Here is a 17,476-nt window from a genome sequence, read left to right as displayed (position 1 = left end):
TGGCAACGGACGCTTCATGGCGCACTACCTAAACAAAGTCTAGACCATGCTACTGCGCAATAAATATAGGTCATCCGGTATCGGTCTAATGTCACCTTATAACACATTTATATCAAATATTTACCCTTACAGAACAATGTAGTATCTAATTTTATCATAATGTTAAAGACACCAGGGGTAATTGTTTGATTCAAAAAAGTTTATAAACTTTACCAATCAATTATGCGGATGGATATTCCAGTGGGATTTAAAGTTAATTTGCTCTAGCAAAGATGGCCGACAAGTGACACAGTTTTCGTGTTGACTTTCTACGTGAAATGGTTCACCGTGTGTGAGGTGATTTAACTCGATTTGGAGTGCTGCTGCCATGCAAGCAGTCATGTCGATCGAACAGGTAACCAACATGGTGCCTTCCTCGATAACTTGGAGAAACCCAATCGCGGTAAACCAAGCGGGAGACGTCGATCATGTTGGCCCGGGGACGAGCAGGGTTTCCCCCACGGAATCCCCGGCCGGCGGCGATGATGACCATCTCTCGGACGGTGACACACCAGCCTCACAGTCACAGCAGAAGGTAACACGAACACGTTTCTCGTCTACTGGCTCACCGAGCCAAGGGCTAACGTCCAGCAGCTCCAGCCCTAATTTAGTTTCAAGAGACCAAGACCAAAGTTGTACTCTCATGGAAACCACTCAGATTATTGGGAAACAGGCTCGATTACAAGAGAAGCCATCACACAGCAGTGTTGGAGTTGCAGATCAATCAGTGATGCATTTGATGTCTGATTCCCTTAGCACTAGCAGCCCTCATGCATCTCGTCAGACTCTACGCTCAAGAGCAAGACCACGAAGACCAGAAGAGGTAAATCACAATCAAATTTTGTTAAAGATTAAAGCAATCGTACAACATCGGTAAACAGTATTGTCCAAAGGCCCACACTTTGTGTATCACAACTTTAATAAAATAACAAACCCTGTGAAAATTTAGGCTCAATCGGTCATCGGAGTCTAGAGAAAATAGCGAGAAAACCCACCCTTGTTTCCGCACACTTCGCTGTGTAATGTCATGAAATTATGTTTCAAGGGAAGTCTTTCACCATTACCTTCTGTAAACCCTGTAAGTTATTTGTAATCTGTGAACTTTTAATTTTTGTTCTGTTCAAAAGAAAAAGTGTCCAATGGCTTTAAAACAAGCCTTTGATTTTTAAGCCAGAATATATTATTATTATTATTATTATTATTGTAGTAACTGTGACTAAGTTTTTAAAGTCAATGCCGTTTCTCTGTAAACCTACAATTGTTTTAAAACTTCTATTTTTTTATTACTGATATCCTTTTATTTTTATTTTGTTTTTAAATAGGCAGTGGAAACATTTCCGTGACCCCGCCATTACTTTATTATTTGTTATGAACTAAATTATTATCTGATTTACAAAAATGAGACATTCCGTTTAGTGAAAGTTGGTGAAAAGGTGGTGACAGGATACGTAATTTCCTCATCCTGAACTTATTTCTATACTATTAAAAAACAGGTTGTTCCGGATAACCACACGCTGCCTTTATGCATATCCTTGCAGATGTATTCATCTGCCAGCGAAGACATTTTGCAGGTTGTTTATAAAATAATCATCTTCAAAGAAAAACTACATAGTCCTGTCAGTATGAAGTTACGCTGGCCCTACAGAGAATTATTTTTACCTATATATTTTCAACGTATATTTTTAATCACTATTCAAGAACTTAATACAACTGACTAACAATTTTCATTATGTTTGTATTCAGCCACCCCCATTTCTCAGCATTGACAACTTGCCTGTTGACAAAGTACTTGGTGGTAAGTTTACATTTAATTTTTTCCTTCATTATATTTCATAAGTTTTTTACTCAACAAGAAAACCAGAAAGTAATGATTTAGTTGCATAGAAAACTTTGAAATTTGAACTGAAAACTATCCATAAATGAGCATGATATGATAAAGATGAGGGAAAATGTCAAATTCGAACTTGTGACGTACCCATTTTTCAATAGATACAGTCCTCATTCAAGTGGGGACAAATTACCAGTCTCTAACCTCACATAAAAGCTGAATATCATGCCTGCTATAATTCCATTTAGTTTTCATTTAAATTATTTTTTATTAACTTACTTAGGAGTTAAAAATTAACTGGCACTTAAAAAATAACGACTGAATAATGTTATTCCTACTTAAATCTTGTGTGTGATTTATGTGCTCTTGTCTTAGAAAGATCAATTTTGATGATCTTCCTAATGGCAATGTAGCCTGAAAATGTCATAAAAATATACATTATCTACATGTAGATCAGCCGTTGAACTCAATAAAATTTTACTATTTTTTCCCCAAGAGCCAAATATAAAGTGTTTGTATGATGATTATGCAGCTTATGCTGACACCAGATTTGACATAAATTATAGTAAACTAAATAAATTTACTCTTCCAAACAGATAAGAAAAAAAGAGGGTAAACTACTGAAAATGAAATCGTAACATAAAAACATTGTCAACATTTATTTGAAATGTGTTAAAGTATTAATTTAGTATCAATCAATCATGTATTTTACCATGGAAATATAAAACAGGGGCAACACCTGGGTCATAAAAATACACAGATTCTTGTTATGGTTGAAGGACTTAGGAACAAAAAACGACAGCAAAAAACCCACAATATTTGATCAGGTCCTTATGAACCATTGTTATTTTCCCTGTGGTATTGATTTGCCCTAGAGGAGTGTTTACTGTGTAATCAGAGTAGGGCCGAAGCATCCACCCTAGATGTTAGCATTAAGCTTGCTTTTAGTATTCATGTATCTGTCAACCCAAAAATGCACTTATGTCTTGTTTGAAAAAGGATGCTTGTATCATTTGTATGTTGTGAATTGATTCTAGTGAACTTAGCATAACAATGGACAGCAGCTATTCAAACAATCAGAACATGGTGTTGGTTTGTGACAGTCCCTTTATTTGTACATCCATGGTTAAATCAATGTCTTTGTATTTAAATTTAGGCATTATAGGGGTTTTTTTTATTTGTTGTTTTTTTATTACAAAAATTGTCTTTTAATTTAGGCTAACTAATGTAAAACTAACTAACTACTTAATGTTAAACGTATAATACCTCTAGATTTTTAATAAGCTGACTTGCTGAAACTTAACATTAAGTTATTGTGAATATTAAAATGTGCGTGTGTTTGTATTTTGTTTCTGTAACCAATACAAAAATTTGACATTTGTGTTAGCTTGAATTTGTTGATAATTGCCAAACTGTTTATAGATAAACAGGTTCAAAGTGTAATATTGGTGCACTTTTTACCCCCAACTGGTGCATTGTAGAAGCTAATCATATAGGCTACTTATGATTTATCAGTTCAGTAAAGTGCAATCAAAATTGCAAAAGCTTTATTCTAAATGAATGTTGTCAGGAAGTGTCCATGCTCATTTTGGTGTGACAGCTGGGATTTTTTAGCAAACAGTTTGCAGCCATAACAACTGCTATTGCTACAACCATGGAAGAAGGGCTTTCTTCCAAGCTGCTCCATTTGCAAAAATAATATTGTGACACTTTATTCAACATTTATTCAACAAGTGTTGACATTTATTCAACACTTTGCAAAAAGACAGTTGGGCAATTCCACTGTGACTGGATTTTTGTATGTAGAACGGTTTTCCTTTGCCCATAAAATCAGTAACAGTTTGCTTTTTAACTGCCATGAAAGAATTTAGTTGAAAAAAATAACCTGTTTAACTTTACTGGAAACATATGCAAACATGATAACCCCAAAAATGATTTCTGTGTACCTCTAATATATGGGGGAAAATTAGTATTGTCAACTTCAAAGCGCTTTAATTTAAAGTAAATGGTAGTATAGTATAGAACATTTGTTTTTTTCTATACTTTAATGCACCCTTCAATATTGCAAATAATATTTTAGAGAAAATTATTTCAGCTCAACTTTTCCAATGAAGTATATTTTTCCCAATTGCTTAATGCAGATTCCAAGCAGCATTCTAAAAGCAGACCCTCATCAGACTCCCGTAAACATACAACAAGTAGCAAGAAACGCCCAGATCCCCTCCTCAACGGTACTGGGCGGAAGACACGTTCCCCTCCCCAGTCAGCCTACACCCCACAAATGCACAGGTCGCCTTCAAGGAGCCAATCAAGGGGAACACCAAGTGCCACACAGTACAACTATAATTCCTTTTTCACACATAAGTAAGTAGAGATGCTCATGACACAAATCTTCTGTACTTCCCTGGTGTATTCAGCTTGCTTAAGGGGAGGTTAAAGGCACACGTTGCCTTGGATCGGTCGAGTTGGTCTTTGAAAATCGTTCTGTAACCGTTTGTTGTAAAATGTATATGGTTAGAAAGATATTGTTAAAGTAGAATACAATGATCTACACAAACATGCCTCGAAATTGCGTGGTTTTCTTTTTACCCTGTCGACTAACACGGTCGGCCATTTATGGGAGTCAAAATTTTGACTCCCATAAATGGCCGACCGTGATAGTTTGCGACGTAAACGGAAAACCGTGCAGTTTCGAGTGATACTTGTGTGGATCATTATATTCTACCATTAAAACATCTTTCTAACCATATGCATTTCAAACGCTTTTAATAGACCAACTCGTCCGATCCAAGGCAACGTGTTCCTTTAATAATAGTTTTGGTAATGACTCAAAATATTGATGGGAGTAAAAACAGCTTCGTATAAGAACCACTGAAGCTGTTAAATTGTTTAAGAAACAACTCCCTTCTAAGAAAAGTGGTTTTAGAGAATGTGATTTTGTTTAAGGAAAGATTTCCGTATCTTTTTTCACAGATTTTTACCATAAAGGAACATCTCATTTGAGTAAATAAGATACTAAAATAGACTAATACATTTTGTAACGAATTCAAATTAGTGTTGGCATGAATAATTTTTCTTAAAAAAAAAAAAAACTGAGAAAACATAGCTCCTTGTTTACAGATTTAAAATACTGGGAGCCTGTTTTGTTTTTGATGTATGGCATAATGTAAACAACTTTTGATTATACTTAAAGTCCAATTCATATCAAACCCTGTAAATAAAACAAAAGTCTGCATGTTGCATGGTTTACACAGTCTAAAAATAAGCACTTTTTACCATATTTTTGATAGACTTTGCTCCTTCCGTAGTGCGAGTCTTATTACAATCAGTTAAAATTTCAAGTCCTTGATTTCAACGCTGTCTCTAGTTCATTACTGATTCAATAACCTTTAAGGTATCACCCCAATGTTTATTTGGAGACACTGTTACACCTCTGAACTACATGTTATTTGTTTGGTTTAACTTCACACAATTCTCACAACGAAACTAGACATAAGGAGTTAGGATTACCTGCCTGTTTGGGTTAGGGTTGTCATTGATATATCTGGGAGAACAACCGTTTGTATGCCTGTCTGGAGACTACACTGTAGGCTTAAGTCATGTAAGTAACACAGTTAAATTAAAGAGTAGTTCAGAAAAATTTGTTTCTAAAGCGTTTTGATTCCACTTTTGGGATAGTGGTAGTCATTTAATAAAATGTTTTCATCATTTACAGCATTTTCTTTAAAAAATGATTTACACTGTATTTTAAGAACAAAAGTAGCAAAGGCAAAATTAAAATTAAAAAAATTACCCCTCAAATGACATTTCTGTTATCCGTTTTGATCAACAAACTTAAAACTTTTGTTATTTCCGTCTGTCGTCACCTTCAGGAGTTCTGCATTCTTGGTCTATGGGGAACAAGTATTGGCCTCAACACGGGGTTTTTTTCCGTTTCCCCTTTGACTGTTTATATCTTAGTTGCACCGGTTATTTGTACAAAGATGTAAATATAGAAGTGGAATTAAAACATTTAAAACCAAATTGAAATACTTTTTTTAGTGTCCAAGCCACTGATGATCGTGTACTTTTAACCAACCACACTTTACTGTTCCCGGCCTAACTTTCTTGTAAACACATTGACAGGTTCAGATGATAAAGCATTACGGTAGGTTTGTATACTTTCGAAATTGGACAGATGCATCCTGTATTTTAAGAACAAAAGTGGCAAAGGCAAAATTTCTAAATGGAAATATTGATTTATTTTTTACCCTCTCAAATGACATTTGTTATCCGTTTTGATCAACAATCTTTAAACTTTTGTTATTTCTGTCTGTCATCACCTTTAGGAGTTCCGCATTCTTGGCAGGCCCTCCGAACCTCTGGTCCATGGGGAACAAGTATTGGCCTCAACATGGGACCCCTAATGATCGACAGAGACTGGCTCCACTTCCTCAGAGTGTGGCTAATGAAACATTGGCTCCGAAGCCCAATGCTCACGTCTCCCAACCATTTAAGCATGATGTAGACACTGAGGTGCCAATTGTAAGTGGACTGTAAAAGATATGTCTTTGTATTTTGCATACTCCTGTTTACTTCCACTTAGTATGGTACCTATAAATAAGCCCAGGGCTTGAACTTGAGGAGGGTGGGGGGGTGTCCACAAGACTGCAGGACTTTTTTGTTTTTTTACCAAGACTGGAAACAAAATAAGTTGAACAAGCACTAGGAGGAGATCTGGATATTTTCTTATTTGTAAAAGGTACTTTGTTTCTCAAGAAAAATGTAAGATATTATCTGATTCATAGCCAACATTTTTTTTCGCAGAGCAGCTTACACAATGAGGCAGCCAATTATTATTCAATTGATAAATACAAGACCACCAGGCTTGTCTGGTCATCAGTTTAGTACGGGTGCGATGCTAAAATCACTGGCCTTGGGCCTGTGAATCCAGTGTAAATTTCGATCCCCAAGGCCCAAGTTATTACCTTTTTTCCTTTTAACTCCTTGTGAACATTTAAAACCATGCTTCCCTGGATGGTCTTATGTATGTAAATCGTACCATCATGATGGTACACCAGATGCATCAGAGACTATGGCCTTTGATTACTGTAGATGTTTTTCTCAAGTCATTTTCTGACTCTCTGATCAGGACGGCTACACGGTCGATGTTCCGACTAAGCACCCCTATGATCCGACAACCCTATGCTCAGACACCCATAGTGTATTTTCCTAATCCTATCCTTAACCCATACCCTTACCCTAACCCTAACCCTAGCATGTAAATCATGAGGGGTTTGCAGAGCATAGGTTTGTGGGAATAAAGAGCAGTCATCAACCAAACACACCTGCAAGGGATCCTTTTTCTTGTTACTCCCTGGATACTTAAGTCTAATTTATGGATGATGACAATTGAATAGAAGGATTATAGTCTGTAAGAGATTTGATTCTTTATCCTCTAAGTCCAACTTCATTGTGGATGAGGGTATTTAGCCCTTTGAATTCTCAACTAGTTCTGTGTGATCTTGAGTATTCTCATCATCTTTTCCTCTTTTCATTCAAGATTTTCCCGTAATCTGGTTCATATTCAAAATAGCGGCCAAGATTGTTAGACATGTTTCCATATTCAAATTTTTTTTTCTAAAGAATTTGTTTTTCCTTAAACTAGAAAAATTTAGAAAAAAAGCTTACAGCTGACTTCCGAATGGTTGAAATTTTCTTCTTCTTTTTTTGTCTGTTTCCCCTTAGACTGTTTATATCTTAGTTGCACCGGTTATTTGTACAAAGATGTAAATATAGAAGTTGAATTAAAACGTTTTAAGACAAATTGAAATACTTTTGTTAAGTGTCTAAAAACACTATTTCCAGCCACTGATGATCGTATACCTTCAACCAATCACACTTTACTGTTCCCGGCCTAACTTTCTTGTAAACACATTGAAAGGTTCAGATGATAAAACATTACTGTTGGGTTTGTATACTTTCGAAATTGGACAGATGCATCCTGTTTGGCTAGCTGCCCTTAATGCAGTTGAGACTGTAATTTGAACATAAAGATACGCTTTACAGAAGAAGTAATAATGAGAGTTTTATCCCTTACATTCCTTTCTCAACCTTTTTATTAACCTCATAACAACCCGGAATCATTTACCTGATCATGTTACAGGATCGGCCAGTCTCACCCAGCCAAGACCTGAAGGAACGTACCATTTATGCTTTGAGGGAAGTTACGAGGGTGTTGAATAAGCAGCAGTCCCCTCCGGTGAGCAGAAGAGGGGGACGGCTTCTTAAAGGAAGGTTAGACGACAATGTTAATTCATTTATTTGACGGTTTTAAACTTTTTTGACAATATAGCAATACAATGTCAGAGTTTGACTGGCCAGCATGACCAGTTAGCTTGTCATTTCTGTAGTCCATCAGCTCATTCACATGTCTGTATTTCAAGAAAGGTGAATGTTTTACAATACTGGACTAGCTGGACGGAACACACGGAGTGAAACTTGACTGGTCCCCCAGAGTTGCCAACTCTCCCTGATTTTGCAGAAAGTTCACTGGAAATTAAACCATTCTTTCAATGTTCTGATAAACAAATTAAAAACTAATTCCTGATTATGGAAAGTTTTTCCATGATGAATGTTATTCTAAATATCTCCCGGTTGTAGAAAAAAACTGGCATTTGGCCATTGTAAAGGGAGAAAATAAAACTTAAAAAATAACAATACTTTTTAGTCCCGAGACTACTTGCTAACTGCTAACCGGAGTTCTACAAACCAACCTTGAACCATATGTGATTTAATTTGTTCCACGCCTTCTTATCTTCAGGTTGAAACCGTTGCATACATTCAAGATGAGTGGACCTGCAGTAGACAACTGTAAAGGCATTCAACCAGGTAAGGACAGAAACAAATAACAAGCAATATGTCTATTCATATTCACTGAGTGCCACTAGTGTGTGAGCTTTTCTTATTTATTTTGAGATTGCTGTAAAATGCATTAAACTATTTAACCCATTAGTACTTACGAGTGACTTCAACGTTAGTCATCTATTCGCTGAACAGGGCTGGGAAAATGTCACTGGAATATTGCAGTATCTAGAAATATTTGTATCACTTTTTGGGGAATTGTCATGGCAGTTCCATGGGGTCCAGTGACCAAAGGGTTAACTAGACAATTTCACTAATCAAACACAATCATGAAAACATTCATGAATATAGAAATGTTATCATAGTGTTGCAATCATATCAAAAACATTTGATTTCTACCTTTAGCTTTTGATAAATAGAACAATTGTTTCCTTCTTCACTTTTCACTTTTTCATAAAAGTGTTTTCAATTTTACTCGTTTCAGAGGAGACTGATTATGAGCCGAGTGATAGTCGAATGCTGCAACGTAAGCGAGAACTATTGAGTATGCTTCCGCCTGACATATTCCAACCACGTCCTTTAACTGCAGAATCTGTCCATCGTACATCGATTGCTTCACAGTTATCAACAGAGAGAGAAAATTATCTGGAAGAGCAAACCATGTAAGAGCATTATCAATTACTTTGTTTTTTAATGGTGTCTTTCATTGATGAAAGAGTGGGTATAACATGGTTGGCTTGTGCGTTAAGCACTCCCCTCTCACCAATGTGGCCCTGGTTCAGTTCCCGGCTAGGATGTGACAAGAGTTGTGTTGTGTTTCTTCCTGTGCTAAGAAAGTTTTTCGCTGAACCCTCCTGATTTCCTCCCTCAGAAAAAATCAGACACTTTCAATGTGGCTGCCTGCCAAAGGGCAGCCAGCGGCCCAAAAACATCGTAGCAGCTTCCTTCACTATTCAGCTCCTCAGCCCCCAAATTACTATTTCTGTATATAATTTCTTTCAAACATTATTTTTCCCTTCAACATTCAGATTTTGCACCAAAACTCATAATGTGTTGTCTTGAAGTTTAAAACCTTGCCTTGAATTTTTTTTTTCCAGGAAAACCGAGGAAGAACTAACACAACAAGATCAAATATCAGGAGGCAGTCAGGTCTTCTCTAATGCCTGCATGCCACCAAACAGTCTCGCCAGCCTCTCAGAAGACAATGTGTATTACCTTCAAGATGCCTTGACCAGTCACATAGACATCCCGGAGACGTTCGGTGTTAAGGATAAAGAAGATGATCCCCAGGAGGAGAGAAGCGATGCTCAGGAGGATCAGAGTAGAATCCATCCCATCTCCCATACCTACGCAACCAGTTATGAAAGCAACAGCAAGGTGGATCTTAATTCTCAGCAAACGGAGGATGTGTCTGCCTCAGGAGATGCTCCTCCTGTCATTGTCGAAGACGAAGGATCTGTTGTTAACGAAGTTAAAGCAACCATGAGTGATTACATGAATGAAGGAGGTGCAGCTATGGTGCTCAGCGACATGGTTCAACGAGTAGCCAGCAGTGCTAAGAAGAGCATCGTTGATGATGATGGGGATTTGGATCAGAAGTATGATGCTTACTTTGCTGATTCAGAAACGAGATCCGAGACTCGCACAAGTAGGACAGGAAGCAGTTCCCTTGGGAGGCGCCGCAGTTCAATGACTGATAGTGAAATAGATCAGGCGAGCTGTGAGTTAACGGACATGGTGTCTGATGATGGTTTAGGGGAAGATGGGAGTGTGAAACATCATGTGAAGGAGTCAGATTTAGAACGAGGGTCGTTGAGTACTCTGAGAGAGGAGAGTTTTTCAATGATTAAAAATGAACAAACTGCCATAAGTGAAACGGAGTGCCAAAGTAGAGATGATGTTCAAACACCAACTAATGAAAGTTTTCAGAAGGACAATTTGAATGTGGCTGAGCGTTTAACTGTTGAAAACCTTAAGGGAGAAAGCCACCCTATTGGAGAGGAGAGTGCCTTAGTCGACAAGAAATCGCTTGAAAACAATGGTGTAAGTGAAAACATTGAGCGTTCAACTAGAGATTCAGTTAATGGGGAATTGAATCTGGAAACAAGTAGTGTTGAAGCAAAAATAGAACCCTCAGTGAATGGTGTTTGTGTTGAAGCAAAAGTACAACCTACAGTGAATGGTGTTTGTGTTGAAGCAAAAGTAGAACCTAAAGTGGATGGTATTTGTACGGACAAAGACACAAATGATAGAACTGGTAGCACGGATATGAAAAACACTTGTGAAGATCCTGACAATATCCAAACGGAAATGGTAACTGATGATGCACCATTGGATGCTAATGCAACAAATACAGAGTCCTCTTTACCAGTTGAATCAAACAGTGTTTTATCGGAGAAAACAGTCGAAGCACTGCCAGAGTCCAAGGCAGATATACTTGTACCATTTGAAGAATCAAATGATGTCGTTCCTGTTGTCACTGTAGATGTCATCCCTACTGTTCAAATTGAAGTGACTGAGGCTGAAGTCCAAGTAACTTTAGAGACCACACCAGATGCAATTATTGAACAAGACACAAGACAAGAAAATCTAGTAAATACGGATGAAACTGATATTGACAATATTATGGATGATTCATCAGCTGGCAACGAGGAGAGCCCGAAAGAACAAAATTCATCACTGGATGATGAAAATGAGAAAGTTACAAATGAAGAGAGCAATGAGGATGCACAAGAGAATACAAATAATAGTTGCCATGACAACAATGTTAGAAAAGATGACGACAAAGACCAAGATGGCAGTCAGGGTGGTTCCCATGGAAACGGCAGTGGCACGTCCAATGGGAACAATGAAAGTTCAAACGCAAGCAATGAGGGTGGGAACGGGAACACACAAAGTGACCCACCATCTGGAACTGATGATGGTTCAGGAACACAACATAGAACAAATGAAATCACAAACTGTTGTGATGAAAGCATTAGTTTAACAAATTCTCCTAATCCGGGCAATGCAAGCCCCAAGGAGCTGCTCAACAGAAGAGAAGAATCGTATGAAGATATTGAAGATGATGTGCCAGAGATCGATGAGGCAGTTCTGTTCTGTGGATTGTGTGGTCTCGATGAAGACATGTGTTTATGTCCTCATAGCACATTCAATGAGAAACTCAACTCTAAAGGACATAGACTCACAACGAAATCAGCATCAGCATCAGTGGATATTAAGCATGATAATAGGGTTCCACAAAGAAGCTTCAGTGCTGCAGGGTTATTACAAAGCAGGGGACAGAATCGAGCTCCAATTGAATCTTGGATTCAACAAGAGGATGAAGAGGTTTCCATACAGAACCATCTTATCGCAGAGTACCAAGTTATGATAGAGAACCCAAGACAAGGTGGGTTCAGTAAGGAACTGATATCACCTAGAGATGGGTACATGGTTCTACAGGGTACTGGGGTAAGATGTGAAACGAGGCAATCAAGAGCGAGGATGAGACCAGTGAGCTCAAGCAAGTCATCTCAACCTGAAGATGTTATTCACCAACCAGAGGAGAGTGTAAAGTCATGTGATACTCAGCCGGACCAATTGGAAGGAAGTGTGATGTCAGATGACTCATTGGCCAACCACAATGGCAATTTTGTGAATGGAAACACCAGATGTGATGACAAAATGAATTCATTTCCTGAAAGGTAATTATTTGAAGAATAAAAACACTAATAATCACTTTAGACAAAAAAGGTGCTAAACTAAATCTGTAGCAGCAGCCTCGTGCTCCCTGTGCTTGTGCAACTGCCCCCCCCCCCTTATAAATGTGATCCCAGAACTGTTTTTTTTTTACTTCAAATTTCCAGGTTTTGTGCATGTGAAAGAAATGACAAGAGACAAATTGTCATGCATGGGATTGATAAAATACTCGATCGTAATCAATAATTTATGTGAGATTGCGAGACAAAAAAATAGCTTCTTGCCACCTGCAACTTCCTGTCTACTACCATTTGCTGCCGGGGTGTATTGTAAAGTGCTTTGCACCTGTCCCAATAATATGGGCGTTTATAATAAAATTAGGGGGATACATGCGATAACGTCTTGTCAGTCTTGTTGGGTTTTTAGCTGCAAAATGCACTTCAATGTTCATTACAGAAATTGTTTCCGACAGTAACATTTTGTCAAGTAATAATTTCTTTGGGCTGTTTTGCAACATGGAGACGTTCCGATCCGGTCTGATGAAAACTGGTTGTTTTTCTATGTTTTAACTAGGTTTTGTTTTAAGTCTACAATTCTCAATATCAGTTGACTTTGACGAGATTATTATTCCCTGTATTTCAGAGTGGTACAGTCCAGTAATGATCTTTACATAAAACCACATAATATTGACTCTGTTTGCATTGAATGCAAACACTGTGTAGACTGTGTCATAATATACACAGGTGTATGTTCAGTCAATCCACATCATGGTTTGTTTTTTCATACAAAACAAGTGAATAAAATGTGGCGATCTCTGTACCAGCGGTAATTGTTACATTTTCACCGTCAAATTTTATCATCTGCAAAAAAAAAAAAAAATGTCTTGGAGTAAATTCTGCTGCTGCTTTTTTGCTGTATGTTTTAAAGAAGTGTTTTTTTCTTTTTAATGTGAAATTTTCTGATTTGTTTCAGTCCTGAAGCAGAGTCATTGTCAGTGGTTGCAAAGCCCTTGTCCAAGCCGAGGTAAGTTAAGATTTATGGGTCATAAAGTGTCTTTTCTGTGTGTCTTCGTAATTGTTTTACCAAAAAGTGTCTCTTGACAGTATAATACAAATATGTCTTCATCAAGTCTGTCTTTGTTCTAATTATCAGTCTGTTCATTTTTGTCCCAGTATATTTTCTACATAAGCCTCGTCTTCCAGATGATGCCTCCGTACTCTTTTTAATTTTCTTAGCTTTGTTTAATGGTTATTCCTTTAAAATAATTGTTTGTACTGCTTTTCATGTAGTATGGAAACAAATGTGAGCTTGAATGAATGAATTCAAAGTAGATTTTTAAAAGTTCTATTAAGTTCTATTAAAGAGGGACATGAAAGAGTACTCACTCAACCTTTATAAATGGAGTATGTTCCTGTCAACTTTGTACACACAACTTTGACAGAAAAAACAGATATACTTTTTATCTGATAAATTCTTCAACCTTATCTCCCTATAAGCAATAGCATGAACTTCTGGTTAGAAAGGTGAGTTAGTTATTATCCCCTTGAACAAACAAGGGTTGGGTTTACATGTTAATCCAGTTGTGCTGACAATATGCATACAGTTCCTTATCACTTTACTAACATGTGATTGACAAACTGCAATGACAAAGGTGTGATACCAGTGTAAACTTCTCTACTGCAATAAAATGCGCCATTAAAAAGAACTTTTAAGAGTTCGGTGTAGTTGACTACCTTTGGTCAAACGTCGAAGAGCAAGCAGAATAAAACACTTTAGTATGCAAAGTAAATTGACAGGGACCCTATTTATACAGACAAAACAAAATTATGGGTTTGCTGGAAACCATGAAGAGACAAAAATCACCAATCAAAAATCATCAATCAAAATATTAAATAGAAATACAGGGACAAATTTTCTTTTAGAATAAATAGTCAAATTAGTTCGAGTGATTTTGTTCAAGTTTATCTGTAAGTTAAGACTGAGCATGCTGACTGAGTAATTTGCATCGGGGATAAAGAATTCTAACTTTGGTTTTACCCATCCACCAATGTGTGCTAGCACTGTATACTCGGCTTTAAAATGCTTGTTAAAAGACAATTGCCAAGATTAATAGCTTTTCTTTCTGTTCTTCAGGAATCCCAAGGAGTCTGGTCAGCCAGCCTCTCCTCTCCCTGCTCCTCTGTGTTTCAGAATCAATGCCAGACCACCCCCGGGATATCTTTACTATTTCGCTTATGGAGCCGACATGAACCAAAACAGGTTGGTTGATACTCATTGGAAATACTTTCAACTATTCTCACTCACTATTCATTGGACTATCAGAACAGTACTCTGGTTCACATCATGAAGTACAGGAGCAATCCTTCACGTGCGAGTGAATTGGTATTTTGAACTTTCAAATTGATTGTTGCAATAGAAGGGTCCACGAGTTTGTGCTACAATAATTGTCGACCAATTAAAATGTTCCCACCGTTCCGACTTTTGAGACATTCTGATTGAACAAGTGAGTCACATCGCACAGACAGTTTTAAATAATTCCACTCAATTTTAAAAACCCTTTATAACTGTTTTCTTTCTTAGCTGGATTTTGATCAATAAACAGGGTATATAATGATTGATTTAATGAATTTATTCATATGTAGGGAGGGGAGACTTATTTTTGTTGAATATTTATTGTGCATTGTGTAAATTTTGTTGCATATGTGTAGAATGACATCATACCTAGGCAGAGAGGCAGACCACAGACTGTGGGGAGTTCTCTTCGGGTTCCAACTGAAATTTAACAAACGAGGTAAGACAAACACAAGTAGCAATATCATGAAAATAAGTTTTTCATGTATTACTGTACACAGATTTGCTACTCTTAGAACAGAGGTTTGTGGGAGTGGTTTTAAAGGCAGGTTCATAGATTGATGAATACTCCAAGTGTTGATGACCATAAAAACATACATGGTGAAAAGCACTGCGGCTGTTGATAACTATTTTGAGAAACTTAAACTTTTAAAGCCATTGGACACTTTCGGTAAACAGCATTGTCCAAAGGCCCACACTTCGTGTATCACAACTTACAAGTATATATAACATAACAAACCTATGAAAATTTAAGCTCAATCGGTCATCGGAGTTGGGAGAAAATAACGGGAAAACCCACCCTTGTTTTTCGCACGTTTCGCCGTGTCATGATATGTGTTTAAAATAAATCCGAAGTTCATGATACTGAGAATTGATATTGTTTTAATGTTTTCTCAAAAAGTAAACCATTTCATGGAATAATATTTCAAGAGAAGTCTTTCACCATTACTTTCTGTAAACCCTGTAAGTTATTTGTAAATCTGTGAACATTTTTTTTCTCTGTACCGAAAGTGTCCAATGGCTGTAAAGAAATAAAAACTGTTGATTTTGAGCTAAATGCAGGATGGCTCTTTTTATAACAGGTGCTGATCTAGAGGCAGGTGGATTCGCCAACATAGCCTTCAGTCCTGAAAGCTCAGTTGAAGGTTGTGTTTACCTCATCAGTCCATCTGAGCTCAGAATGCTGGATCAACATGTAGGATGTCCAGAGGTAAGATTGTTGTATTATGACTGCATTTGGTGAACTTCATATTTAGCCAATACGCCTCTCTTAATATTCATGCATGACATCATAATGAGACCATGGGCGCACGTCTGCCACCACTTGCAGTGGGTGCACCATTGGCCGTGTTTTGGGTTAGAATTGTGGCGCACTCATGCATCAGTATTAAGAGAAGCGTATAGGGGTGCTTCTTAGTTTAGAATTGCATGCGTCAGTGGTTGGGTGTGGGAGGGTGACAGAATGAGAAATTAGCTCAAATACAGGCCTAGTATTTCATCTTTGAGCGAGCAAGGCCTTTTCATTTGGCACAGGGCACTTCTAAAGAAAGTTGTCAAGACTATGGGAAACATTTAAAGAGCACCAAGTCCAAAACCAGGGAACCTGATTTTACAAAGAGCTAAGATTAAACTTAACTGCAAATCAATCGTAGTTGCCTAGTGATGTCACATAACATATCATTATGGTATCACTATGGTATGGATGAATTTTACTGCCATGTGAAATCGGCCCCAAGTCAACGGAGGCCAGGGCTTTTGAGTTATTCCAACCATGCCAGCAGTTACATCATGTGCAACTCTTTGACGATTCATTTCATTTATTGCAGTTCTACACCAAGGCTGTATTACCTGTATGGATGTCGAATTGTGCTGAACCTGATGAGCTAGGTGTTGCCCAGTACTGCATCCCAGCTCTGATGTATGTAGCACAAGACAAATGGACACTCCAACAAGGTATGTATTTAGCCGAAAGAGTTCCAAAATTATTGCTTACACAAAATTCTTGTTGTAGTTTCTTAAAGCTAAGATGGTACATTGCTATAAAAATTTAGAAGTAACTCGCCTCTTAAACAGGTGTGTGATTGCTCAGGATTTTTTCCCAGATTTCAGGCTTTCTTAAACCCCTCTAAGTCTTCAAATTTTCTTGAAAGAGGTAAAGCAGTCGTCACCAAAAGGTGACGGAAACATGAGTCAAAACTGTGTTAAAAACCTGTAGATGCACAGTCTGTAAAATGTCCTGCAGCCGTTTTCAGGAAACTTTACGCAACTGCGTATGTCCACTTGCGCAACGTTTATGGCGCCTTAAACGTTGCGCAAGTGGACTTACGCAGTTGCATAAAGTTTCGTGAAATCGGCCCCTAGACTGTAACATGTGGATTGGATAGAAGGTTTATCCATGTTTATGAGATTTATGAAGCTTGCCATAAGTGTACTTTGCCTATACAAAACCATGTCAACGTTATGAAAAAGTGAAACAACCTTGGCATAGTGTTCTGTAGTTTTTCTAGAAGCAAAATTAAGTAAAGTAACTTCAACTGATTGGGTGTTTGGTTCATTTATGTGTACAGAGGATAAACACAGCTTCTCAAGTGACTACAGCATTGGGCAGTGCCTTAAAGGTGCAGACTTACTAACGCCGTCCTACGTCCAACATATCTCCACACTGCGAGTGAACTGATTCATGTTTCGAACAAAGGAGTCATAGAAACACAGCAAGTTATTTAATAAAAACAT

At 37.6% G+C, this 17,476-nt stretch overlaps 1 protein-coding gene across 1 annotated transcript; it reads left to right on the top strand.

Annotated features, from left to right (window-relative positions):
• Positions 1 to 235: 235 nt before the first annotated feature.
• LOC139948045 (uncharacterized) lies at positions 236 to 17,445 on the top strand. Its single transcript, XM_071946045.1, has 14 exons — positions 236 to 862; positions 1,783 to 1,834; positions 4,009 to 4,231; positions 6,196 to 6,391; positions 8,013 to 8,143; positions 8,670 to 8,737; positions 9,195 to 9,372; positions 9,808 to 12,396; positions 13,364 to 13,414; positions 14,525 to 14,650; positions 15,100 to 15,182; positions 15,826 to 15,953; positions 16,570 to 16,696; positions 17,311 to 17,445. The coding sequence occupies exons 1-14, from the start codon at positions 368 to 370 to the stop codon at positions 17,418 to 17,420; spliced, it is 4,557 nt and encodes a 1,518-aa protein (XP_071802146.1). The 5' UTR covers positions 236 to 367; the 3' UTR covers positions 17,421 to 17,445.
• The last annotated feature ends 31 nt before the right edge of the window (positions 17,446 to 17,476 follow it).

Source organism: Asterias amurensis, chromosome 15, assembly GCF_032118995.1.
Source record: "Asterias amurensis chromosome 15, ASM3211899v1".
Lineage (NCBI taxonomy): Eukaryota > Metazoa > Echinodermata > Asteroidea > Forcipulatida > Asteriidae > Asterias > Asterias amurensis.
This window is presented reverse-complemented; position numbering and strand designations above follow the sequence as displayed.